Raw genomic sequence first — 27,731 nt, forward strand, 5'->3', positions numbered from 1 at the left:
TATATGCGTGTTGCAGGATCCCCACTGCAACAGACTTGAGCAGGGGGGTTGATGACCCACTGTGGTCCCTTCCTTTCCCATTTTGTGATTCTGGGATTCTGTGAGCTACCCGGGTTTTTGTTTAATCAAACCAGGAGTTTTGATTAAACACCCTAATAACAGCTGTGGGGATGACATGCAGCCAGGGACAGCATGTGCAGGGCTGTGCCCAGGGATGAGTGACTGTTGAGGAATACATGTGAGGCAGTAGCTCCGTTTGCAAGCTGCACATTGAGATGTAGAGGGAGCTCTCGGTGGGAGCCTGAGACAAGAGGCCATGAACTGCCAACCCTTTGGTGGTGCCAGGTGAATGGACACTGGGAGACACAGCAGGAGCAAAGACTCATGAGTAAGAGCAAGATATGCATGTGGCTTGGACTGTGGGGGTATAAAAGCCTAGCGGTTCCTTTGCTGGGGGTCCCTTCTCAGAGGCACCAGCTGTGGCTGTTTCTGTGTTACTGCACCATGAATAAATTGCTTTATGGAACGAGACATTTGACACTCTGAGAAACCTGGGGTTGATCCAGTAAGAAAACCTGGCCTGATTGCGTGAGGGGAGTCAAGTGGGGCACCCGTGGGCTCACTGGAGCTGCCCGCTGGAAAGGGGCTCCGGTTCCAGCAGTGAAATTCTCTGGCCTTGGGAATGTGACTGACAGAAAGTCTCATGAATGGTCAGACTGGAATGTTTCCTTGACAGTGGTGACACCAAATGCCTGAATTCACCTAGAAGACTTTGCATGGACACATTCTACAGCAAACACATTGATATGAGATGCCTTACATAGTGGGGCAAAAACAAGAGACAAGTTTCCTTATTTCCCACCTCCAGGCTTTGTAGAACATTACTACAGAGTAAACCAGCCCTGGCAGTGAGGAAACCTGCCCTTCTCAGTGATGCTGGCTGGACTGGGCTGGGCTGTGCCCCACTAACTCACCCGCACCCTTGACTCAGCAAAGGGATCTGGACAAGCTGGAAAGATGGGCTGAGACCAGCGGTACAAGGTTCAACAAGACCAAGTGCTGGGTCCTCCACTTTGGCCACAATAACCCCATGCAGCACTACAGGCTGTGGTCAGAGTGGTTAGAAAATGCCCCAGCAGAAAAGGACCTGGGGGTGCTGGTCAACAAGAGCTGAACATGAGCCAGCAATGTGCCCAGGTGGCCAAGAAGGTCAGTGGCACCCTGGCCTGTATCAGAAACGGTGTGGCCAGCAGGACCAGGGCAGGGATTGTCCCCCTACACTTGGCACTGATGAGGCCACACCTCGAATATTGAGTTCAGTTCTGAGCCCCTCAGTTCAGGACATTGAGGTGCTGGAGAGTGTCCAGAGCAAGGCAACGATGCTGATGAAGGGTCTGGAGCACACGTCCTGTGAGGACACGCGGCTGAGGGAGCTGAGGGTGTTTAGCCTGGAGAAGAGGCGGCTCAGGGGTGACCTTATCGCTCTCTACAACTGCCCGAAAGGAGGGTGTGGCCAGCTGGGGGTCGGACTCTTCTCTCAGGCAACCAGCGATAGGACGAGAGGACACAACCTCAAGCTGCATCAGCGGAGGTTCAGGTTGGACATTAGGAAGAAATTCTTCACAGAAAGGATGATTAAATATCGGAATGGGCTGCTTAGGGAGGCGGTGTTGTCACTGTCCCTGGAGGTGTTTAAGGAAAGCCTGGACGTGGCACTTAGTGCCATAGTCTAGTTGACGTGGCGGTGTTGGGTCACAGGTTGCATTCGATGATCCCGGAGATCTTTTCCAACCCGATTGATTCCGGGATTCTGTGAAATCCCTCCCCGGGGCGGGCGGGGCTCCGGTGGGTGACGGCGCTGGGCGCGGCCGGATGGCGGCGCCTGACGGCCCTGGGGCGTGGCCTCCGCAGGGGGCGGGGCCGGAGGGCGCCCTTCGGCTGCAGAGGAAATGCACGCGGCGGCGTGGTGACGTCAGGGCCGCGGGCCGGTGGTGACGGCGGGTCCGGGCGGCCATGGCGCACCGGTACCTGCTGCTGGCGCGGGCTGGCGGCTGCCGCCGGGGGCTGCCCGGGGCCCCGCTGCAGCAGCTGCTCTGCGGGAGGGGCCTGCTCGGGGGGGCAAGGCCTTGCCTGGCTCAGGTAAGGAGCGAAGAGGGGGACCGGGGGTCGAGGGAGGGCCGTGGCGGCGGCGGCGGCCGGCCCCGGGGCGGGGAAAGGCGCCCCGCTGCCCGGAGCCGAGAGCGTCTCTCTACTGCTCGCGGCCTTCCCCGGCTCGTCCTCAGCCCGTTCGGAGGACGCCGTCCCGGCCTGCTCGGTACCGGCCCTTCCTGGCGGCGGGGAGCGAGGGCCGGTGGATGGGTGGGTTGGCGGGCTGGAGTGCCGCGCTTCCCGGGCTGGAAGTGGCAGCCGGCTCCGTGCGGGAGAACCTGCGGGCTCCTTCGGCTGCAGGAGAGTTGTCTTGCAGAAGGAAAACAAGGCGACGCCCCAGAGCTGCTGCTGCACCCCGCCAGTATTTAATAGAGTCTTAGAACGTTAAGAGTTTGGAAGGGACCTTAAAGATTTTCTCGTCCCAACTTCTCTGCCGTGGACAGGGAACCCCTCCCACTACACCAGGTTGCTCAGAGCCCCATCCAACCTGGCTTTGAACACTGCCAGGGTTGGGGCGTCCACAACTTCTCTGAGCAACCTGTTCCAGTGTCTCACCACCCTCACAGTACATAATTTCTTCCTACTATCTAACTTAATTTCTCCTCTTTCAATTTGTACCCATTACTCCTTATCCTGTCAGTACAGTTCCTGACAGAGTTCCTCTCCAGCTTCTCTGTAGACCCCCTTCAGATACTGTAAGGTTACTATGAGCTCTCCATGCAACTTTCTCTTCTCTAGACTGAGTAGCCCCAACTTTCTCAGCTTCTTTTCGTAGAGGAAGGTTCTCGGGTTCCCACTGGTTTCCCAGGTGCTGTGTCCCACCTAACTCCAAAGTTTTTCCATTGCTTTCTCAGGGTGGTGATCTGCATTAGGTGGGTTTATGGCTGTGTGAGAGACTGAAATGTTAACAATTAATGACTGAGCCGTTTGTTTTGGGTGTCAGTGTTCTGGAAAAAAGCCTGGTTGTTTGCATCCTGGGATTGCATGGTGCAGCGGTACCATGGATCTGCACCTACTGTTGTGGTATTAACTGATAAATCATCGTGTCTGTGTGTTCATTCTTAGTGAAATGGCCTTTACTCTCAGCTAGTACAAGATGTGTACTACCCTTGTTGACAGCTCTAATGCAGTGGAGGAGTGACAGGCCTATGCTGCTGCTTGGGAAAAGGAAGATGCTTAATTCCTCTGTCTTTCATTGGCATCTTGAGAGGTTTGCTTTGTTTTCCTGTGGCATAGAGTGGTGAACAGCCACACCTTTATACGAATGAAGCTTATCTCTAGGACAGTGATAATTGTGAGATGAATACAGAGAAGGATGTCAGTAGCTTTGTTCTCAGCATGAATATGTAGTTTGTTTTTAATGATGAATTTGGTTTTGTTTGATCAGAGCTGAACATCATTTCAACAATAAATAAAACACTATCAGCAGTGCTGCTGATATCTCAGGAAGCTAATTTTTGTTTCTTTCAATAAAATTTGATGAGTTCTTATTTGGAATCAATCTTAGGAAGGGGACTTCGTTTACATTCTAGCATCTGGCTTTTTGTGTAGGCAGAAAAATGAGGGTCTTTGTTCCATAAAAGCCATTACTTTTTTAAATTGGTCTTTCTTTAAGAAAAAGTGAGTAGCTTGGAATCATAGAGCCTTAGAAAAGCTTGGGTTGGAAAGGACCTTAAAGATTGTCTCGTTACAACCCCCTTTGCCATGGGCAGGGACACCTCCCACCAGACCAGGTTGCTCAAGGTACCATCTAGTCTCACCCTGAACGCTTCCAGGTTTAGGGCATCCACAACTTCTCTGAGCAACCTGTTCCAGTGTCTCACCACCTTCTAGGAGTAAAGAATTTCTTCCTAATATCTAATCCAAATCTCTACTCTTTTAGTTTAAAAACATTTACTCTTGTCCTATCACTATTTGCCCATGTAGAAAGTAACTTGCATTAAGTTGAATTTCTTCATCAACTTCTTGTTGTGTGTTGTCCCCTCTGCCCATTATGTTCTTATGTAATATTTTGGTAGCTGTTAGATAATTAAGACTTTCAGCTTAATTTTACTTTGATTTGGAACTTGATAACGGATTCTCTATCCGATTTGTATAGCTCAGCAAGTGGACTTTCTGTTCCTGCTTTGTGTAGCCTCAGTTTTTAAAAAATGGATTGTGCTTACAGAGTTTTGTAAATTTTTTAAGTAGTTCTGCTTGTGATCTTGGGTTTGCATGGCACTCTGGACTAGTAACATCTTATGGGTTATTTTAATTCTAAAACTGACCTTTGTGTATTTTGCTTATCTAGAACTTAACATTTTAAAAAGTCTTGATTTTTAGGATGGTGTCACAAGGTTTGTCTGAAAGAAAAAATCAGATTTTTTTTTGTTTTGTTTTACATGCAGTGAAATTTTTTGCCTCTGACTGGGAGACGCTTGGCAAGAATTTCCTGGTAGACAGCCCAAAACAGCATCCAGTCAAAATGTGCTCTGCTTGCTTTCTCTCTGTTTAGGCAGTGGGTGTGCTTATACCAGCTAAGCTTACTGTGGCATTCCCACTGCCAGACAACCCAGGGACAGGCCCCGTATCAGGATCAGTATGATCAGTTTTTGTGCTGATGTTTTACAGAGTTCTTGAATATCTCCAGTGAGAGAGGCTCCACAACCTTTCTGGGCAGCCTGTTCCAGTGCTTAGTCACCCACACAGCAAAGACATTCTTCCTCCTATTCAGGGGGAGCTTCCTGTGCATCAGTTTTTGCCCATTGCCTCTTGTCCTTTTGCTCGGCACCACCAATAAGAGCCTGGATCCATCTTCCTGTCACCCTTCCCTCAGATACCTAAAGATGTTAATGAGGTCCCCTCTCAGACGCCTCTTCTTGAGGCAGTCAGGTGACTTACTGATCATGCCATGAAGTTATTTGTTCCTTTTTCTCACAAAGCAACTTCAAAGCACTCAGCTCTCTGCATATTAACTTGACAGGTGACTGTGTGTGTTCATGGAATTTAGGATCTCCAGAGACAATCCAACAAGAATCCCGTTATTCAGGTCTGCCCCAAAGCTCCATCTGCTTATCCTTCTCTCTCCTTCACTTAAACTGTAACTTGATTGTGCAGTAAACCCATGCTGGTCTAGCCCAGCCTGGCAATTGGATTTGGCTTACTTTAAGTTTTCTTTTAAACATGAGCAGTTGCTCTATCTTAGTTGGAGTAAAGCTTTCTGAATATTCCAGTCTCTTTGCAAATAAAAAGTAATCTGAATTTGCAGAAGAAGTAAGTCCCTAATTCTTGTGCATTATGGGAGACCACTGACATAGGAGAAAACCCAGTTGTTTCTTTGAGTTTCATCAGTTGCTGCAACATTCACTGCCGGTATTTGAACTATACATGGTCTGTGGCAAGCTCTTTTACTGCCCACATGGATGCATCCCACTTGTCCTAAAACTTCTAGAAGCACAGGTGGAATTGCTCGTGTTGGAGGTCATAGTATATTGGACTTAGTAGTTGTTCTCTCCGTTAGCTTCTCTCCAGACTGTCTGCACTGCACATGCTTCTCATAATCGGTGAAATACCCTCTTGGATTTTCAGTATCAGATTTTATTCAGAGACATGGAGAGGCGCAAAATTAATGGCTTGACCAAGCAGCCCAAGAATTCTTAGCTCAGTCTGCCGCAAAAGCAAGCAATGAGAACATTTTGGTATTCCTCTTGGTTCCAGAGGTGGAACTACAGAGATGCTTGAAATAAGTCTAATGTGTTTCATCATTTAAGAAGGGCTGGAGGGGAAGCTCCCAGACAGAAGATTTCAGGAGAGTTAGAGCATTCAGTTAATCATGGCAGCATGCCTAGGGTAGTTCTAGTGTGCAATTGAGTAATCAAAAGTTTCTTTAATATGCAAAAATAGGTTTTGTTTGCAACCACTGTACCTTGGCTATAACACTGAGCTTTCCTTCACAGATGTAGTCCTAGAGGTGTTAGTCCCAGGTGGATGTTTGCTGTCTTGCAAGGATACTCAGAGTCACATTTTCAGGACCTGTTGCTTTTCAGTTAGTGGTGTTTATTTTTTGCATTTTACTATTTCTGTAGCTCTTAAGGTAAATAGCTCCTAATTAAAAAGAACGGAAGACTGAGCACCTCTATGGGGCAGAAGGGAATGGAGACAGAAAGAAAGTCAGTCTGTGGGGAAATCTTGGTATGGATATTTTGTTTCTCAGAAGTGTTGGAAAAGCTTATGAAGGGGATTTTATCTAAAATATGTCCTTATTGAAAAAATTAGGTATGATTTCTCTAATAAAATTGCAGTTTACACTTTTTGAAAGTATTCAGCTACAGTAGCAAAATTTTGTTAAGAATTAATGAGTTTAAATATTTAGACTTCCCTCATTGCACTTAAATGATGAATAACAGTAAACAGCCTTAGGACAAGGTGCTATAGGCTTAGGTTTGTTGTGGTTTTATAACTGGATGTTTACCCACATAGGGCTTTAGGTCTTCTTTTTGAACTGAGATTCTTCCTCTGTGTTGATTCCTTAGCTGGATGCAAGCATTGTCTGCCATATCCCTTTATTTTGGATTCAAGGAGATCTCTCATGTTCAGAAGCTACAACTTCTTAACTATTTGAAAAAAAGTTGCATATAAAACATGATTCAGCACTGTGTGCATCATGGTTTTACAGTCACAGCTAATGTTGCACTTAAGTATCATTCAGCTGGTATGATGAAATATTTCCCATAGAAATCAATGTGTATTAAATGTTCATAGCTTGTAGTGTTTTCTGCTTGGTTTTTCTCTTTTAATATAGATTGTTTTGTTTGTGTGTGAGATTAAACTCTGTTCTTAACAATGAGAATAAAAATTTCCTTGCTGTAGAATTTACTCATTTGATGAACTTTTATTTTTCCACTGTTGTCTTACTTTCTGGCCCACAGCAGTTACTACAAGGTCTGTTGTAAAGTAGTCTCTGACTAGCTGCAAGTCTCTAGTAGAGAGCTTGAAGATTTTCGTGGCATGTTCTTGTTGCTTTATGTTTCTTTTTTGTTTTTCAGCTCTGTGAACAAGTTACTCCTGGAGTTACTGCTGACAGAAGCACTGTCTTGGCAAGTGTAATCGCTGCTTGCAGAAGGCTTTTCTCTCAACCTCCCAAAGGTGACTCTGATTTCTGAAGTGGAGCAGGCTGCTTACATACCTTGCTGAGGACTGCACTCATGTACCATTTAGGTTTATTGTCTGTGGGGAAGGAAGTTCTTGTACTAACCAGCCTTTAATCTTGAGATGGAACATTGGATTTATGGGATTTTTAGGAGCTATTAAAGAATAGTGTGGTTTGCTCAACTTCACACTGTGCAACGGAGCTTTCTGTTGAACTAAGCTTCTCTATCTCTGGTTAAAAGATAGCTTTACTTCAGGTTATTAAATACATGTAGTACTCTCTTGTCAGTGTAGTAGATTTATTTATGGAGACCAGGTAGAGCTTTTCAAGCACAAAGCTGGTTTTGCAATCTGTATGTTGCTAGCTTCTTTGCTGGTGTATACATTCAGCTTGTGACTACTGAAGTGTGATGACAGAATTGTAGAATAAAAAACAATTATGAGCTTCTTTCCTCTTTCCTAATAGGATTTGAAAAATATTTTCCCAATGGGAAAAAATCTAATGGAACTAAAGGTACACCTGGAGAAACAAAAGGTAAAAAAGGTGCTTGACTTCAGTTCTTTGTGAGATGTGTATTCATTAAATTAGATTTTGGCATAACAATTGTGAGTTTGGGTTTTAGTTTTTTTCTTTATTTTTCAGGGAAGATATTTCTGTACCAGTGTAGTTTAGAAGTGCAAATTTGTATGTTTTTATTATACGTGATATGAAAGCAAAATAATGTTAACCTTATGGAACAGTATTTATTTTTATGCTTCTGTTGAAATGCTGTCCCTCACTTATAAGTTAACAGACCTCTCTTCTGGTCATAATTGTCTCTCTGCCACTTACTGGACTATATAGCTGGTTTTCTATGGAAAATGCTGTTTCTCACATAATCTAATTATTGTAGTATTACAAACTAGTAAATTTTTCAGAACATCTCCTTAATGTAACTAATAAAAAGTAATGTGAGATTGGCATAAGATGTAATGATTTTTTGTTGTTGTTGTTAGAAACGAAGGAAGCTAGTTCCAGACAACCTAGTGGGACTAGTAGTGGAGGAGGTGGCAGTGGTGGAAAAAAAGGTGGCAAGAAAGAAGAAACTAACTGGTGGACCAGATTACAGAAGGTTTTGACTTTAAATTATCTTTCGTTATATTACTGTCTTGTCTTCATGAAATAACCTTGCTTTTTGCTTTAGCCATGTTTTTTGCTTTTTAGGGCCATATTCTGATTGCCTAAATCTTGCTCAAGCCTCCTGTACCAGGCATTTCATAGTAACTGGCTCTAGGTGGCTCCCCACTCCGTGCCTTTCCTGAGTAACTGTTTTGTGCATAACTCCAGAGGCATCTACCTCTGGTTCGGGAATGTTAAGCTGTGTGAATGTGGTTGCCAATAGTCAATATTCTTAGAGTGGAGCCTCAGACCTTTAAAGGCCTTGTGTTTCATTTCAGTGTCAATTTGTAAAACTTTCTGACCACACAATGCCCGTTAAATGTAGTTTGCTCTTACCTGTTCTGACCTTAATGGAATACTTTGTGAGTTTCCTCTTGAAATTTATTGCCATTACCTGTGACATAAATATGATAGCACCTGATAGTACAGTAATATAAAGAATGCTTTTGGTGCACATATTTTTCCTCCTTCTTGTTTGTTTTTTCTTCTGTTAGTTTTTTCCTTTATTTTTTGTCTTGCATGTAGTCCTGGAGACCAAGGATAATTGTTTTAGAATGGAGGCAGAAAGGTCATGCGATTTTTTTCTAAAAGCAGTAGTTTGTAGATCAAAACTGTTCAATTACTGTTTGTAAAACACTTAAAGGTTTACTGTTACTATAATTCCTCAGTTCTAGCTGAAATTACTGAAGTGTGTTCATACAGCAAAACAGACCTTTGTTTGACATTTTCTGTGGCAGCCTTGAGGACAGGGAATCGAAGCCACAAGGAGATACCAGAACCTGTTTGCTATATATTTACTGTATTACAGACTCTAAAATTTTTTTCCTCCTCTCCATTTCCTAGGGTGACATTCCATGGGATGTCAGGGAGTTTCGGATGTATGTAATTGGAAGTTCTTTTTTCTGGACAATGGTTGTATACTACTTCTTCTTCAGGGTCCCTGGGAGAGAAATCACCTGGAAAGACTTTGTCAACAACTACCTTTCTAAAGGATTGGTGAGTGGGGAAGGGAATCCATATGAAACATCAGAGTGCTGAGGAGGCTTGTTTCTGCCTCCCCACTTACGCTTGTGTTCATGTGTCTGTAGAGTGAGAACTGGCTCAGAGTAATTTTTTGAGTGAGAAAGGGATTAGCTTTCATTTTCATCAGTTCCTAGATCTGATTTCAGGATAGATGGGTGAAGACTTATGTCATTTCAAGAGAGGAGGGAGAATAGCAGCTCAGGACAAAACTTTTGTTGCGTAGCTGTTGTGAATGCTGGTTTGAAGGGGCAGTGTAGCCACGCTCTCTCTGGGTGTGGCTTTTGCAGTACAGGTAAGCTGACTGAATGGCTTAAACAGACAAGCCAGCTGCCTTTGGAAGAAGCTTTCTCCTTACCACTTGCATGAGCCCATCCCTCTGAAAGAAAAGGTTTTCTGCTTGTTTCATGCCTGAAATCAGTTCCTTGGGGAATCTGAGAAGCAGCAGTGAGAACAGAAAGGAGGGGGGTGGGGAATGGAAGAATCCCTTCAAGGACAGTACATTGGCATCCCTTCAAGGGCAGTAAATCAGCCTAACTGTGTTGTAAAGTACCCTCCTCTCTTTGTTTTCTCCTCTCATTTCTTCTTAACCTGGAGCCACTACTGGAGCAATCAATTTTATCATCAATATCTTATCTTTCTGTAGAACTTGGCAGCTTTCCACACTTGGAGTAATAGGTTGGTGATGCCCTGAAGTTCAGGAGATTGTGTCTTGCGCAGGCTTTTTCCACTTCAGGAGCCACTAGTTCTTTGCTCTCTTCCCTCCCTGCTTGTAGCCTTGCCTGCAGATTAGGAAAGCTTTGGTTTGGTTTGTCCTCTAGGTTTCAGATCTAGAGGGATTTTCTGTTAACATAGAACTAACCTTCCATTACTTTGGTAAGCTGCTGAACAGGGTGTTTCTTACCTTTCTTTTCTAACTGATCTCTTCAGAGCTGCTCTGTATGCTTTTCCCCTTCTGCCTAGACTGTCTTACAATCTGTCCTGTTTTGAATTGATGATTGTGCACATCTTGTGAAAAAACCCCTTACTGATAAGTTTCTGAAGGAGTAAGACAATTAACTCTAAAAAGATTAGTTTAGCTGTTATAATGAACAAAGCCTGAAGCTTCCTTGCAGAAAAGCATTGTGAAAGTAGGCCATTGCACAGAACCAAGTTTCTTGTGTCTTTGTAAGATGTAGTGTGGATATTCAGACAGACTATATGTGTAGCTATCGAGTGCTACACATTAGTATGTTAGGTTGCCATAGTGGTGGGGAGAAGACTGCACTGCTGGGGTCATGTGCTTTTCAAAACAAAGGGGTTCAGGTAGTGCTGCATGAAATCAGGTTAGTTCTAGAGTGACTTCTTAGCTCATGTTTTGCTTCAATTCTTCTGGAAATGGCCACATGTAGCGAGTTCAGGGAACAACCTTACTAACCTGTGTGCAGCTCAGGCCCAAATACTGGAACCATTGCTGGTTTTAAATGCTTTAAGGATGCTGAAAGCAGTTATTTTATGGGAAGAGGAAGAAGAAGTGGAAAAATCTTTAGTTGACTTGTAAAGAGACCTTGCCAAACCAAAGAAACTAACCATTGGAGGAGACTTGTAAAAGAGAGCTTAATGGTATATATCTGCTAAACCTATAGCACAGTTCTTAGGTTTATATGGTATCTGTTGCCTCAGCTAAATACTTCTTTGTCTGATTGATGTTATTGTGTTTAATATGGTAGCACAGGAAGCCCTTTCTATTCGGGAAAACAATTGTAAGAGCAAAGTTAAGATTTCCCTCATTTTGCTCAGTTTGCTTTGTTTTGGAAGCTGCTATAAGAGTCTGGAGTCATATAACTTACTGCTTTTGGTGTTGGACCACTGAGACAAGCAAGTATTGTTTAACTATTTCACTGTAAATGATTTTTGCTGAGGCATGCATTGGGTTTTTTCCTTGACAAAAGGGTATGACATCAATCTTTCAATCTCAATTCTGATGTGGCAGTATTCTTTTTTTCCTGATTACATACATGATTCCTAATGGCAAACTGTAGACTGTGGAACTGTTCTGATACACATGATTAATTTTATTCTGCTAACTGGAAAACAGATTCACATTTGGTATCTGAAGCTCTTAGCTGTGGTGGAAGCGCAGTGACTGTACACTCTTCACTCAGGTTTTGTTCTTTTCTCCTCCTACAGGTGGACAGACTTGAAGTGGTGAACAAGCGCTTTGTTAGAGTTGTCTTTGTTCCTGGAAAGTCTCCTCATGAATGGGTAAACGCTTTTAATACATGTACATGAGACATTAGAAGCAGCAAAACAGTCTTTTTAGGTAAAATTTGAGGCAGAAACTTGGTCTGGAGCATTAATAATTTCTTAATCTAAAACATATTTTCTGCATTACTGTTACATTATCCTACATTGTGTATTTCTCACTTTACTGTACCAATTGTTTTGCCATAGATACCTTTAAACTATGACAAGTAGTTCCTTTCCAGCACTTTGCTCTTTAATACAGATGCTTAAATAGGAAGAGCAAGAAATTGCTGAAGGTTCTGTATTTTTAACTGCTGTTTTCCATCTGCTCAAGAAAATCACAGGCTTAAATGCACATACTTTTGAATCTTTTCTGTTCCAGGCTGCTTTTAGCCAGTTAGTTGAGAAAACAAAAAGAAGTGTTGGTTTCCAAAGTACTTATTTCATGGAGTTGCTCTTCTAGTAGCACAGTGAGGAATAGACTAATGCCGGTGGAAGTTTTTCAAAGAATGATACCCAGTGGCAGAGACCAATTAAAAAATAAATAAAATTTTCATAGAAAATGTGGAAAATTCAAAGAAGCATTAGAAAAACTTTATCAGGTTACCTGTTCTTAGGTGGTGGAGCTTTTTTTAGCTGTCTTTCTGAAACAAGGTCTGCAAGTCCCTCCTGGGTAAAGTGAAATCTGCAGCAATTACTTAATCAGTGAGTTTCAGTGTGGCTTATTTATACACCTACTCTTTAGCCCACATACAAGCAGTTGCCTTCATTTCTCAATCAGTTAACTCCTGTTTTTTTCATTTTCAATGTTAGGCTAAGGAGGGGCAAGTCAGGCAGGTCATGGTGCAAAAGGGGAGATTTTCTTGAAAGACCAGATCTCAACACATTTTGAAAGTAATGTCTTGATTTTTTTTTTTTTTTTGGTCTATGATAAATTTCATGCTGGTTTTTTGTGAAGACAGCTTACTCTAAAGCTAGTATAGACTGCAGAAGTTTTTTTTTAAGAAAAGCAAAAACCTTTCTTAATCAGAAGGGCAGAGACCTTCAGATGAAACAATAAGTTGTATGACTGCTATGTTTTCAGGTTCAGTGCTCTGTATTATTCTGACTATATAGCTCCCTTACAAAGATCTGTTTATTACTTCTGTTTTTTTCTGGAGAAAATGCCAGGATTTCCATCTGTTTAAAGTGCCCCAAAACCATTGGGTGTTACCATCTCTGCAGAAGCAATGACAGATACAGTGTATTCAGGTTGGGAGGCTTCAGATTTATTGCGTGTCTCTTACATCATTTACACACTTGATAAGGCAACTTAAACTTGGTCCACATTTAACACCTGCACAAGGAATTATCAGACTAGAAGAAGTTGTCTTGTAGTGCAGGTGAAGTTTGCTGATCTCTGCTTTTTTCCCCAGCAGTACGTCTGGTTTAATATCGGTAGTGTGGACACTTTTGAACGGAATCTTGAGACTGTGCAGCAAGATCTGGGAATAGAGGTGGAGAACAGATTGCCTGTAGTCTACTCAACAGAGAGTGATGGGTAAGAAGCTGCTTTAAAAAGTCTCTGGTAAAAAAATGGTTGTGTTTACAGCAAAGTAGATTTGTAATACACACACCTTACGCTTCACTAGGTGGCAGTATTATCAGAATAACAATCAGTTTGGGTTTGAGTGTTAACTGTAAGAGAAGCTGTTCAGTACTTTGTCTACGAAGAAATCCATATCCTCTTACTCTAAATATAGCTTCGTATTATATAAATGCTTGTTTACTATAACTCCTTTCTTCATTTAAGCCCTTCCTCCCAGTGACTTTTACTAGAGCAAGAGATAGCCAGGCACAATAGTAGAGCTCCAGAGATGATGCTCATGTAGACTTTTGAACAGAAAAATTATATCATAGAACTACAGTCTATTGGCTGAGATATTCTGGGCATCAATGTCTGCCCAAAAATTCAGCATAAATCAAATTTTGTGGCCTTGGAAAAAAGCAAGAGATTGGTGATTAAGTAGATCACACTAACCTGCCTGTTAGCAGAAACTGGAAGATGTGTCATGCTCTTAATTGTTAAGAAAAATAGTACTGATTTACAGCAGATTTATAGCATTGTTGCTTCCTCATTAGGGAATAATGGCTCTAATACTAGATTTGTGTTCTTTATGTTAGCCTTTTGTAGCTGAATTTTATTGACCTGGACTTTAGAAGACAGTAAAAGTGCTTCCCTGATGTATTTTTCCAAATGGCTTAGAAGACAAACATAATATTGTATCCCAAGAACTGGTTTCTTTTTGTTCTAAGTGAACAATTACTCCTGGTGGTGTCTGTGGAATAGGTTTTGTATCATGAGGAAGTTCTGCTTTGGGTGTAGTAGCTCATGTGATTAATGAAAATGGCTTATTTACTGCTTCTGTTGCGTTTTCTTTCTTTGTACTTTGGTGTGTGTGTTTTGGTGTGGGGGTTGGAGGGGAATGTTTTGGTTATTTCTGCAGTGTGTTTTACCAAGCTGCTGCTGCCTGTTGGTCTTGGTGGCAGCAGGAAAAGTGGTGGCCTTAACTCTGGGCAATCCTGCAACTTCAGGTAGAGGTTCTTATTTCCTTGGTCTACACTGCCTGCCTCATTTTTCTGTTTCTTTATACTGTAGCATGCTCTTAAGGATGGTCCATAAGTAAACCTGTTGAGCCCTTAAGTAAACAAACCTGGGGAAAAGTGATGGTCAGGGCAGCACAGTGCTTGTGTGAAAAGGCTGCATGTTGGCCTGAGGCTTCTTACAATAGACTGCGAAAAATAGGTCAGTTCCTGTGCCTTCTTCAGCCTTGTACAGACCTTTACTTCCTGAATCCCTCTTTATGACCACAGCTCTGGTCCTTTCTGTTCTTCATGTATATATTGCTCTGCCCCAGGAATGCCACAGAAAACAGGAGGGAGCAGCAGCTACATATAATCAAAGTACTACTGCTCCCTCTTGGATCAGAATCTGCTGAATACCATAGCAGAGGGAAAAAATCCTTCTTTTCCTCTTTATCCCAGAAATGTGGGTTATCAGTAAAGCCTGGAAATCCTGTGCTCACTTATGACTGTGCTTCTTTTCCAGATTTTGTTTTTGCGGAGTGTGTATAGACAGTCTTGTGAGCTGTTTGTTGAAGCTGTTCCTTTTCACAGAAAAATCTGTACAGTGCTCAGATACTATGATAAAGAGGACTGTGTTAGGGTTTTTGGCTTATACAGAGCTGTGCTAGAAAGCTGGAGGACAATGGACAATGAATAATAAAGAAACCCCCACACCCCAAGAAACCAAAACCCCCCCAAAAAATCTGTAACCTTGAAAAGGAGAATGGAAACATTGAAAGAAGAAAAAAAATGTAAAAAACTTAAAGACCTAAGGGAAGAAGAGCGTGTATTTTGGAGAGAAATTTCTGCTTGAAGTAGTAGCATACACTGACTGTATGCTATTTAATACAACTTATTTTGAGAACATAACCATTTACATAACTAGTCCTGTAAATATACCTTTGAAAAAACAAACTACTTCTGTTTGTTAGGTAAAGCAATTTTTCTCTGTAAAACTCATCAATGTTACTTGATATGGTTGGTTTCAAAACAAGCAACTATCAATATAACAATTTGTTTTCAAATTTATTTCGGTTGTTTCCCATTTGAACAACCTGCAGAAATACAAACAATTCAAGTTAATTGAGTATTAGTCTTGAATTTGTTTGTTTATGATGGAACCAACATCTTTGACATGTTATTTGCAGTGCTGGGTTTTTGTGATGTGTTTTTCTTTTTTTGTTTTTCTCCACAGATCATTTCTCCTGAGTTTGCTGCCTACAATTCTGATTATTGGTTCATTGCTGTACACATTAAGAAGAGGTCCTGCAGGCTTAGGTCGGGCAGGGCGTGGAATGGGTGGACTTTTCAGTGTTGGTGAAACTACAGCCAAAGTCCTTAAGGATGAAATAGATGTTAAATTCAAAGATGTAGCTGGCTGTGAGGAGGCCAAATTAGAGATAATGGAGTTCGTTAACTTCCTGAAAAATCCCAAACAGTATGAGGATCTGGGAGCAAAAATTCCGAAGGTAAGGGAATGATGACTTAGACTTTATTCTTCTAGTAGTCCTCAGTATTCTGAACTGTACTAGGATTGTTTACATATGCAATGCTTTCCAGCTTGTGTCTTCTCACATTTAGAAAAAAAATAAATAGGCATTAAGTGTCAGCAGTGTAACTGTGGTGCCAGAAGACTTGCCTTGTGGAATACTTTATCTGTTCACATGGACCCGAAATGATACACATAGAGGTATAGCATCAATCTTGTATATACTTACTACAGAATTGCCTTTTGGCTGTGCTGGCAGGGGAGCCCACCTGATGACACACCTTTCTTTTTCTTGTTTAATAAGTCAGTCAAAGAAAACACTGTTCCTGTAACTCCTAAGACAGCATGGCAGTGTTGTATCTGATTTGTTTTTCCTTTTGCTCGTTTAAGGGAGGGATTAATCTTCCGTTATTTCCCTGCATGATTTTGACTGTGGTGAAAGAAAAGCCAGTGGACTCAATATCATAACATGCTATTTCATAGGCTTAATACTATGTTTTCTTCATGAGGAAAATATACCTGTTTCTCTTGCAGGGGGCAATTCTGACAGGTCCTCCAGGTACTGGGAAAACACTTCTGGCTAAAGCTACAGCTGGAGAAGCCAATGTGCCATTTATCACAGTCAACGGCTCAGAGTTCTTAGAGATGTTTGTTGGTGTGGGTCCAGCGCGAGTAAGTCTTTGGCCTTGCTCTTTTCTTTCAGTACTGGCTATTGAAAGGATGTTGTCAGGTTTGGGAGACAAACAGTTTGATTACAGCTGAAGTTCTTTCAGATTTCTTACAAGTGATGCCAGATGCACATCTAAACACAAAAATCAGAGCTGTATCTTTTATTAAAGTTACTACGGCAGTTCAGAATCTGGTTTCAGGCCATTAAGGATGTGCCTCTTTTCAGGTGCTTAAGAACACAGAACAACACTCTTCAAGCTCTGATCTGAAGTAAATTTAGTAGCTGGATCAGAAATGTGTAGCTCATTTGACCACTGCTATGGGAATGCCGCTTCCTGCTCTAAGTCCTTCCTCTTTCTTTGAAGAAATTTGTTCTCTTTTAGTTTCAAACTCTTAGCTGTAAGGAGTTTTCTTGGACACACAGATAAACTTCTGGTTGAAATACTAGTCCAGTGACTGATTTCTGGAGATCGGGTGTTTAAAGTAACCAAATATATATATAATACGTTTTTGTCCTTTTCTGCCTCAACTGTCTTAAAATAGCTCATTAAAAACACATTAAGTGTTATAAACAAGTTACTGATATTTTATGGTAATAAAAATTTGGGAAAGTATTAGGTATCCTAAAATAATAGTGATACTCAGACTTCTGTTGTCAGTAGATACCTGAAATGCCCCAAAGCAAAGGGACTTAACCTCTCTGTACCAGTCTGTGCAAGTGCTTTTACCCAGTGAAATCTGTTGACACAACTTTGGCTGGGAATCGAGCCTATAGGAAACAACATGAGAGAGTGTTTTACTTTCAGTTCCTATTAATCTATTAAATAAGGCAGTTGTTAGTGATGCTAAATTGATAATTTAAATTGGGATGCGCTACAACTAAAACTGCTTACACAGTCTTGGTTTCTTTGGTGGTTTTTTAGCATATATGCGTTATGGAAACCTTTAGTTTCCATAATGCGTATACACTAAAAATAGTTGTATGAATCTGGATTTCTTCTTGTTCCAATGAAAAGATAGTTCACTTGAAGCATCTGACACTTGTTGATCTTGTTCCTTCATTGTACTTTTTTCTGGTGACTTTCTGTAGTACAGCCTACTGTCCAAAATTTGCATCTCTTCATGTCTGCTGTACATTTTTTGTCATCAGAGAAGCCTTCTCTAATTGCATCACTAATGTATAAAGTAGTAGAGCTCTGAGCTGCATATAATTCCTACTCAGGTCAAAATTCGTCCATTAATTTTTCATTTCCTGTTTGCTCCAGTTCGATTCCTCAGTTGTAGATCTGTTGACTCACTGAACTGGTTTTAATGAGGTCCGTCTGATACATTTGCAAGCAGAGCAACATTGCTATGTTGCATCTGAAAGTCAAGTCAGATTGTGCTGCAACTACCACAGTAGTTAGGTAATGCCTTGTTTAAAATATGAAAGTCTAAAAAAAATTTCAGCTATCTACTCAATTCCTGAATATTTTTTCCAGACTTCTAGAAGTTAATTTAACTTCCAAATGAATATTTTGAGGGGAATTAAGTAGCTTATCATTGCCGTGAGAGCTGGCTGAAGGCTTTGGAATGCTTGTTCAGAGTCATGTCCAGTTATAGGGATATTGTTACTGATGTGCCTCTTCCCCTCCTCCCCACCCCCCAACTTGAAAGAGTTACAAAGCAGTCTGATGCCTTCTCTGTTCTTTTGTTAAGGTTAGAGACTTATTTGCTCTGGCTCGTAAAAATGCCCCATGCATTCTCTTCATTGACGAAATAGATGCAGTAGGGAGGAAGAGAGGAAGGGGCAACTTTGGAGGACAGAGTGAACAAGAGAACACACTCAATCAGCTTTTAGTAGAAATGGATGGTGAGTATTTAATGTCTAATACCACATTATAATAACAAGGATATTGGAAAGAACTAATACGCTTGTTCAGACCTGCTAACCAAGATTTGGATTCTAGCTTAAATCCAAATCGTGTCTGTTTCCTTGTTTCCTAAAATAAAGAATGGTGACTCATTTTGCTGCAGCCTGGTGTTGTACTAAAATTCATTCAGAGACAAAGAACCCTCATTCTGTATCTCCTAACTCTTTGTTGTAGTTGAATAGGCCAAAAAATTCTTTGCAATAAGACCAGTGTGTCTGTAAAAAAATATAGCTAGCCATGCTGGTTCTGCAATTTCCTGAGCAGTTAATCTATTATTGTATTTTGAAGATAAAGCAGGATTTGATATAGTACTTCACAGAGCAGAGCCCAAGGCCATTTTCTTGCTTGTTACGTAAAGCCGGACAATGCAGCCATAAATAGAAATATTTTCAGCTTTAAGATAATTTGTTTAAACTGTCAGTTCTTACATGACCCTGTAAAGTGGACAGTCTTTATTTCTGTTTTTTGGTTTGGTTTTTTTTCACAGAAATTATATTTACACAGCTTTTCTCTTTATCACTTTTCTTTAACAGGATTTAATACAACCACAAATGTAGTCATTTTGGCAGGTACTAACAGGCCAGATATTTTAGACCCAGCTCTGATGAGACCAGGACGCTTTGACAGGCAGATTTACATTGGTAAGTTTGCCTGGGAGCCTGTGTTATCCTGTGTTTGTAGAATACTGCGGAAGTCACTGCAGCTATGTAACTTTCTTGCACACATTCAATTTGAATATGTATGTGTGTGAAAAGTAAAACCATGTATTTTATTTTAAAGGACCCCCCGATATAAAAGGAAGAGCATCCATTTTCAAAGTTCACCTTAGACCTCTGAAATTAGATGCTGTCTTAAATAAAGATAACCTAGCAAGAAAGCTTGCATCACTAACACCTGGGTTTTCTGGTAAGTGACTCCTAATGCCACTGTTCTCCATTTACTATTTAAGCTGTAGATGTTTGACTTCCCTACTAATTCTGGTTTTCTTGCACCTGATCTTTTGGATGGCCTTTTATTTCGTTGTATTTACTGGCACAGCCTGAAATTCTCTTTGCCTGTTTGAGCAATTAGGCGGTTTCTGAGGGTTTCAAGTTTTGTCAGCTTTAGTCAGGGTGGCATGAAAAGGCAGTTTCTTCTGTCTTCAGTACAAACAATTGGGAGGTTTCTTATTGTTATCACTTGTGTGTGTGTTCTTCCTTCATTTGTCCTGTCCTTTGTTGCATTCTTGGAGACTTCTAGAGAAGACCTGGGTTTTGTGGAGTTTATGTGCCTATTCTTTAGGGGAATTTATGTTTCTGGATGTAAAACCCAAAAAACAGTGCAGAATTCAACTACTGGTCAGCACAGATTTTAAATGAATTACATTATAAGCAAGTAATGAGAGTTCTCACATCCATCCTAATTCAACACTTGTGAATTCTTCACTGGTGTTTGGTCTGTATAAAACTGGTTTTCTGAGATTTGATTGTCAATGTTTCTGGCAGCTACAGTGATGATGTTTAAACCAAGTTATCTCTGCAAATAGTGTTAACAAAAAGTGGAGGCTTGAAATCAGTAATGTGAAAGGATATCTTCTAGAGATATGCCAATATCTGAGCTATACTGAATTCACATATAGGACATGCATGCAGCTAAATATACAGTAGTTTAAGTATAATCTGTTGCAGACAGAAAAAGAAGGTGGGATGTGTCAAACAAGTACTTCAGTGGTAATAAACTTTATTTGTTGGCTGTCTACCTATGAGAAACATCCTAAAGCCTATAACTATAGTACATGCATTTAAATATATCTTGAATAATTAAGCTATTTCAGAGTACATTACCTTTAATTTTCAAGTTCGGTGAGAGTTTATAGCAAACTAGTTATAGATAAGGTTATCTTTATGCTAAACTCAGAGAAAATTGTTGAAAAGGATCAGTAATTCTTGCCTTCTCTGCTTTTAGGTGCTGATATTGCTAATGTCTGTAATGAAGCTGCTTTAATTGCTGCAAGGCATCTCTCAGATGCTATAAACCAAAAGCATTTTGAGCAAGCAATTGAAAGAGTTATTGGAGGTAGGTGAATTGCATCAATTTTTTCTCAAAAATTGTAATGTGGCAGGCAACTTCCTTTTTTATATGTTTAGGAAGCCATGCTTTGAATCTTTGTCCTGTTCTTCAAGGGGGATTTTTCCCTCTCCCAAACACATCTGAGATTTAGAAAAGAACTATCCTGTCTGTATTGCTGACTTCTGTAATAGAGAAAGGGGTACAAAGAGAAATTTCATCAGGACACTTCTGTAATTTCTTCAAACTGGCAAGAGGAAAAGCTGTTCGGATTTAGGGATGCTTTTAACTGCTGCTAGCCTGAAATAGTCCAGAAAAGATTTTTAAAGTGCAAATGTTTTATTTAAATATTTGAATATTCTTAAGAACTTACTTTGAAACTAGAAAGTTTAATGAAGGACAAGGTTACAGTGAAACTTGAAAGATGCAAATTTCTAAAAGTTGCAAGTTCAGGGTTTTTTTAAACTTTTTCCATAGATCATATGCATGGCCTACTAAGTATTGCTCACCATCTTTCCAAATGAGGTAAAGGATTTCAGAGGAGAAAGGTGTGTCTGAAACTACTAATAAAATTTATTTTACAAAGGTTTGGAAAAGAAAACTCAAGTACTCCAGCCAGAGGAGAAAAAGACAGTAGCATATCACGAGGCAGGGCATGCAGTTGCTGGGTGGTTTTTGGAACATGCTGACCCACTGTTGAAGGTAAGAAGGCTAATTTGAACTTGTAATTTTAACAGTAGTGTGGACAACATCTTTTTCTTTGTGGTTTCTTTTGCCCCCTAACATTAAGAAGATATTAAAATATATAATCTTAAAAAAAGCAGTGCAAGTGTGTCAATTTTAGAGTACATTTTGGTTAATTTCTTGTAACTTTCTTAACTGTTTTCTGACTTAGCTGTTGCATGGGTAGTATAAATGTCCTTTGAAAATGAGAGACCTGATCTTCCCATGAGTCTGCCTGCCTTGATAGCTGCTTTTTCTCTGAGGCTTTCAGTACAGATCAGTAGTTTAAGTTAGTCTTACCAGGTTACACAGGTATACTTCAGGAATATAAGTATAAAAAGGGTAAATTTCAGTTTCAATTTGCTTTCTTTTGGGTTCACGGCTTGACAAGTTGAATGTAAAGGAAAAAGCACCAAATCTCCCAAGTTACTTTAACATTCATAGTTTTGCATAGCTGTGTTTTTAATCTCATCTCAAGCTTAAAATTAATTTTGTACAATTTATTGCTGGAAGAAAGGTCATTAGTAAATGTGGAAACTCCTTAAACTGTTCAGAATGCTAGAGATGGAAAAATGCTATGTCTGTTACAGAGTATATAATGCCCAATACATAACTCTCAAGGAATTGTGGGTTTTAATTGAAATAGTACTTTGAAAATATCATACAGTTTTTAGAGAAGATATGACAGTGGTCTTACCTTTCTTTTCCAGATATTCTAGTAGTTGTTATCCCAGTTTAGAGCTAGCCAGGGCTTTTAGGGATAAAACACATTGGGGGCAAAACTGTAAGCGGAAATAATGTCTGAATTATACCTCAAGGGTGAGTATGGTGTAGGTTGTGGTATTAAAAAGTAAGTCAAACTGAAGAATGCTTTTTGGTTTTTAACACTGGTCAGTTGTAGCATTCTGTTAATGTCGATTGTAGGTATCTATTATTCCACGTGGTAAAGGACTGGGTTACGCTCAGTATTTGCCCAAAGAACAGTATCTTTATACCAAAGAGCAGCTACTGGACAGAATGTGCATGACTCTGGGAGGACGCGTGTCTGAGCAAATCTTCTTTGGACGAATTACAACTGGTGCCCAAGATGACTTAAAGAAGGTGACCCAGAGTGCATATGCTCAGGTATGGGCTTAAGTGAGACTTTTTTCTTTCATTTACTGTGTTCTTATTTCCAACCTAACTAATATTTTGATATGATGCAGTTTCATCAGGTACTTCCTTCAAAAGCCTAGTTTCAGAAAACACTGCATGAATAAACATCGTGGTATTGTTTAGAGATGCTGATGACTCAAGTATTTTAGTTCAGTCTCACAACAGCAATACATGCATTAGGCTTTGATTACTGCCCTACATCTGCCCACAGGGACATAACGTGTTGCAGTTGGATCCAATTGGATTCAATTACATGTGGAAATTGTATACTTTTTTTAAAATGGAGTTTAGTGCTCAGATTTGATCATATCATCCTACATTTACAATTGCCCAGTGTGAAGATTCAGTTTGGATTCACACCTGAAATCCAGACAACCTTGTATTAAAGCACTATTTGGTGTCAGCTAAGGCTATGGGAATTAAGACATCAGTTTGTGTTTGTATCGTATTAACTAATGTAGATGAGTAATTTAAAATCTTATCAATGCAGTGACTCACCTAAGTGTAGCTGTGTGCTACACACAGGTGTGTTACTACATTTCCTGCATCAGCACAAAAGATGTTATCTCATAAGACACTCATAAGGTGAGCAAGAGACATTTTGGAGTATACTTATCTTCCCCTGCACACTTGTCCCCAAATCCCACCTACTTCCTGGTCTCAGGCGTGCTTCTTGTAGCCTCAGTTCTGGAAGTGAATGTGTAGTAATATCCTGTTAATTCTGTGGGATCTTCAGTGACTCTTGTTCAATTTTAAATTTAAAAATTAAGTCTACTTACAGACTTTTGCACATGTTAACCAAAAAAAATTATCAAACTTTTCTTAAGGAAGCAGGTTAAAATGCTTGGCTCTAATGGTGAGATCTCTTTGAGTTCTGAATAGTCGTTGTCATACCTATGTGGATCTTGCTAGACTGAGAAGTGCTGCTTTAGTAACCATCGAATTGATAGTAGCCATGGAGTGAATAAATAAATAGCAGTTTGAACTTGCTTCTGCCTCTGTTGGAGCAAAATGCAACTTAAAACATCCATATTTGGCAACTGGACAAGTCAGTATTCAGTACTGAGGCAAGCAAGATAAGAATTGTTTTCGCATTTGTAGAGGAGTGTTTTGGGATGAGGAATAGCATATGATTTTTGAACTTGATAGAAAAAAATGTTCAAGACCCTCTACTTTAGTACTTACGTCACCTTATCTTTATGGGTGAATAGAATATGCTAAACTTCAGAAGTATTTTGAATGGCAAAACACATTTCTGGTAAAGGAGAAGAGTTTTACTGCTTAAGGAAGGCAGAAGTGTTTTTTGTGTAATATCTTAGTATTTAAACAGCAAAGCAGTATGCATACCACTAGTAACTACTTTGAAATGGTGTTATTTGTGTCCTTCACTTTAATCAATAAAAAGAAATAAGTGAAAGCCAACACATGTCTGTTAACTTAGGTAGACTTGAGTTTTCAGGGAAGGGTTGATGTTACAGGAAAAGATTAGGTTATAGCAAAATTACTTCTTCCTTTCCTTTTTGTTGGCCATATTTTACATCAACATACACTAAAATCTTGCTGTCTCTCCTTTGTTTATTTGATTTTTTTTTTTTTTCCTTCAGATTGTTCAGTTTGGTATGAATGAAAAAGTGGGGCAGATTTCCTTTGATCTCCCTCGTCAAGGAGACATGGTCTTAGAGAAACCTTACAGCGAGGCAACTGCCAGGTTGATAGACGAAGAGGTGCGGTCGCTAATTAACATTGCCTATGAAAGGACATTAAAACTTCTGACTGAGAAGAAAGCAGAAGTGGAGAAGGTGAGCATTACAGTATTTTTAGCCACTGAGTTCCAGATGGTAAGCCAAAATCTGAATTGAACGGAATTAGATTTAAAATAGTGACTATATAAGTATATGAGGAGGTTTGCTCAAAACCCACTTGATGTAATCTTGAGAATGTGTCACAAGACTTAAGTAAATACAAACTTCCATTTGTGTTGGAACACCTCTGAGCATATCACAAGCATGATTTAGCATCCCTCCTTGCTTATGTGGTCAATATTCAGTTGGAAAGTTGGAGGGAAGAGTCTGCCTACTAACGTAGGGTTTAGTAGATGTAATAGACAAATAAAAAACTTAAAAACCCAAAGACGATAATACCAGGACCCCAATCTTTTGGGCTAAAAGAAGCCCTTGTAAGCAGGGACGTTCATATGACTTCTTTTCTCTGAGTTCCTTTTGAATGTTAATAAAAATATCTTTGGCTTCTTCTGTTCCTGTCCCTTGGCTGCTTGTGAGCTGCCTCACTGCAGCCGATATATGCAGCTTGTGCATATTCTCTTTCTTCATGCCACAAAACCTGATACAGCAAAAGGATAATTTTCTAGAATAGGCATCCAATAGGCTTACTGACAAGCCATAAATCCTGTTGTAGCAGGTCAGCATCCTGAAAGAGATCACTGAATGTGGTTCGTGCTGAACAATGAGCTCACTGACCCAAGGCTGCAAACTACCCTGGTACAGTATTCACACATTGGTATTTTATGGTGCTCTTTCGTTTGTAACACAACAGCAGCCTGACTGAGCCATCCCCATTGGAACACTTGTTTTCATCTGTAGCTTAATGTCTTGCATCAGGAGCTTTTTGGCAGAAGTGGAAAGCTGCTGCTCTTAAGCAACAATAAAAGCAGTAGTGACCCACAGTGAGGGCACTTTGCTTAATCTTAAAAGCAGGATTAAAAATAAGATTGTATTTGTTCTCCCTAAGTGCTCAAGGGGGAGAAGACTCTTGTATCTGGTGAACTCTGAACAACCTGTTTTTTCTATCAAAGTTAATCAATGCCAAGTTAACTGCCTTAACAAACTCTTCTAAACAGGACAGCCATCTTAGGTATTTTATATGTGTGACATAACTTGCTGTGCTATTCCAGGTTGCCCTGCGACTACTGGAGAAGGAAGTGCTTGACAAAAGTGACATGCTAGACTTGCTTGGCCCAAGACCATTTGCAGAAAAGTCTACTTATGAAGAATTTGTGGAAGGTACAGGAAGTTTGGATGAGGATACTTCACTACCAGAAGGCCTTAAAGACTGGAACAAAGAGCGTGAAAAAGAAAAAGAGGAGACAACAGATGAACAGGTCGCTAGGCAGATCAGAGGAGGGATGCCATTTTAACTGTGAAGTGTGTGCCCCCGTTGACTTGAGCTCTGGAAGAGAAACAAACTCACCTAGTTTGTACTTCAAAACGAAAAATATTTATTCAGCCAAACTGTATTAGGGATGGGTGGAGGAGTGATCTCTTGGGATGAGATAAGGATGTTTTGCTTCCGATGTACATGTGTGAGATCCTCAGTTCACTGGTAAAAGGTGGTCATCTTTCGTTTGTCAGCTGGAGAAGCATACATGGGATTTGAGCTGCAGTGGAATGCCAGAACCGAGCCTCTCAAGCTTTGAAACAGTTCAGATTCATGCACAAACTTTGTGGCACTGGTCTTTTTTTTTTTTTTTTTTTCCCTCCAATCGTCTGTAAGCTTACAAAAATCAAAGGGTTTTTTGATTATTTATCTAAACTATACCTGTATGTGACCTGTTTCCAAAAAGAAAAAGAATCATACAAAATACTTAGTCAAATGTGAAAGTCTGGTTGTACAAAGTACTAGCTTTGCAAAACTATCAGCTCTTTCATCTGACCCTTTCCCCTTCACATCATTTTGATTTTAGAGTTTGTCTACAGAGAACTGCCATGTATGTTGACAGTGAAACTGGACACTTGCTTAAATATATTAAAATGTACTCATGGTTCAGTGTCTTAAATTAAGTCTGAAACTGTTTGGCTCCTGCAGTTTTACCAGTCAGTTTTTTACAGAGTTCTGTAAAATATTGAACATATGAATGTGTTGTGTAAATACAGTTTGAGTCAATAAAAACAGTACTTTTCTGAACAAAGCTTACCCTTTTTTTGCTGGTTTCTTGGTATAGAATTCAGAACAATACAAACCTCTGTTAAAATAGAGTTAACAAGGTTGTGCTCACAAATACCAAAAGCAGCAACCAAAACCAAAGGTGATAAATCAGATTGTCAGAGTTGCATACTGGTTTTCTGAACCTAAAACAATGGGGTTTTTCCCCTGCTTAGTTGAATACAGTTGTCTTAGTAATCTGCTTCTGGTTGTCTGCTGAATGCTAAGGATTCATTAGTTGGAGAATTCAGCTGTTCGAAAATTAATGGCCCGTCTGCCCATCCCAGCAGAAGACAGGGAAGCATGGTTGGAGGGTGGAGTGTTGGTTAAGTGGGGAAGGAAAATGAACCAATCTTCTCTGCTGGACCAAAAATCCTTAAAGGGTGATGAGTTAGAGGGCAGGTTAAGAGGATAACTAGTGACTGATTCCATCTGTATGTTGCAAAACACTGGAAAGCGAAAGCAGTAGGCTAACAAAGGAGAAAGTTTGTCTGAAAGTTTAGACCCTTGGTTCTAAAGTTGAGTTAAATTTTTATGGAAATTATTCTTTTGAATTTTCTTTTTCTTCATGGTAGAACTTGTTTCTGTGATGTTACCTGGCTTTACAGTGAAGAGGCGTGAGAGAAACAGAGCAAATACATCTATTTGGGGCATATTTACTGGGCATTTTTAGTTGTTAAACACTTCTATTATTTTGTTGAAGAATGATAAACAGGAAAGCAGCCTGAAAAAACAACTTCATTTCCTTAATTATTGGAGTCAAAGTTTAGAATGACTTATTGCAATGGTAAAATTCTATAAAACTCAGGTCTCGCACACATGATAAAAAGTGACTGATTTCTGTGCTTATGCTCTAGGGTTGTATTTTACATGTACTCTGCATTAATGCATTTGTTCTTTTCTCACCCCCCAGTTTAGCGGAACTCTTCTTGTCTGGGGTATTCAGTTTGTAGCCAGTGCTGAGGACTAGCTTGTGCTTATACAGTAAAGGTCAGAGTTCTGCATTTCTTCATTCCTTGCTAAATCAAACCAACAGAAAACACAGCAATCAACCACCCAGCCCCCAAAACCCTTAACCTGACTCTTCACAGTGGCACTACCAGACTTAAAGAATCATCTCCAGGAGATGATTTCTCCCTGTTTGTGTCTACTTATAAATTCCACTCTTGTTTCATTGCAGCATGCAATTAATAGGTGTACGATAATGGCCTTACCTCTTCTTTAGCTTTGTTTTAGAGCATTGACTTGTTTGCTTAGCCTTACATCAGTAGGTCTTAATATTTTGTGCCAAAAATGACAGAATTTGATGGTATTGGGATTTTGGAATCAAAACAAGATATGGAAAAACAACCACAACAAAAAGCTGTTTAGGCAACCTGGTAGCCTCCTTCAACTCCCAAATTTAAGATGTTAGGCGGTTGAACATAAATCAAGAAAATCAAGTTTGATTTGTGCTGTGGCTGCCGATAATGCCAGATTAATTTTTGTTGCAAGTACATTGAGCAGTGCTGCT

General features: G+C 40.3%; 1 protein-coding gene across 3 annotated transcripts; it reads left to right on the top strand.

The window, feature by feature from the left end:
* The first annotated feature begins 1,971 nt into the window (after positions 1-1,971).
* Positions 1,972-26,204, top strand: AFG3L2 (AFG3 like matrix AAA peptidase subunit 2). 3 transcript variants are annotated; one of them, XM_048289363.1, is made up of 17 exons: positions 1,972-2,139; positions 7,173-7,272; positions 7,742-7,819; positions 8,272-8,387; positions 9,278-9,430; positions 11,624-11,698; positions 13,096-13,220; positions 15,480-15,753; positions 16,308-16,445; positions 18,141-18,294; positions 18,889-18,996; positions 19,136-19,261; positions 20,300-20,410; positions 20,988-21,103; positions 22,049-22,249; positions 23,884-24,078; positions 25,191-26,204. In XM_048289363.1, the coding sequence occupies exons 1-17, from the start codon at positions 2,014-2,016 to the stop codon at positions 25,431-25,433; spliced, it is 2,439 nt and encodes an 812-aa protein (XP_048145320.1). In that variant the 5' UTR covers positions 1,972-2,013; the 3' UTR covers positions 25,434-26,204. The 3 variants fall into 3 exon arrangements, with proteins under 3 accessions (XP_048145320.1, XP_048145321.1, XP_048145322.1); XM_048289364.1 differs by having other exon boundaries at positions 1,973-2,139; positions 13,099-13,220; XM_048289365.1 differs by having other exon boundaries at positions 1,973-2,139; positions 7,742-7,810.
* Positions 26,205-27,731: the final 1,527 nt, after the last annotated feature.

The sequence above is a fragment of the Corvus hawaiiensis genome, chromosome 30 (assembly GCF_020740725.1).
Source record: "Corvus hawaiiensis isolate bCorHaw1 chromosome 30, bCorHaw1.pri.cur, whole genome shotgun sequence".
Classification (NCBI taxonomy): domain Eukaryota; kingdom Metazoa; phylum Chordata; class Aves; order Passeriformes; family Corvidae; genus Corvus; species Corvus hawaiiensis.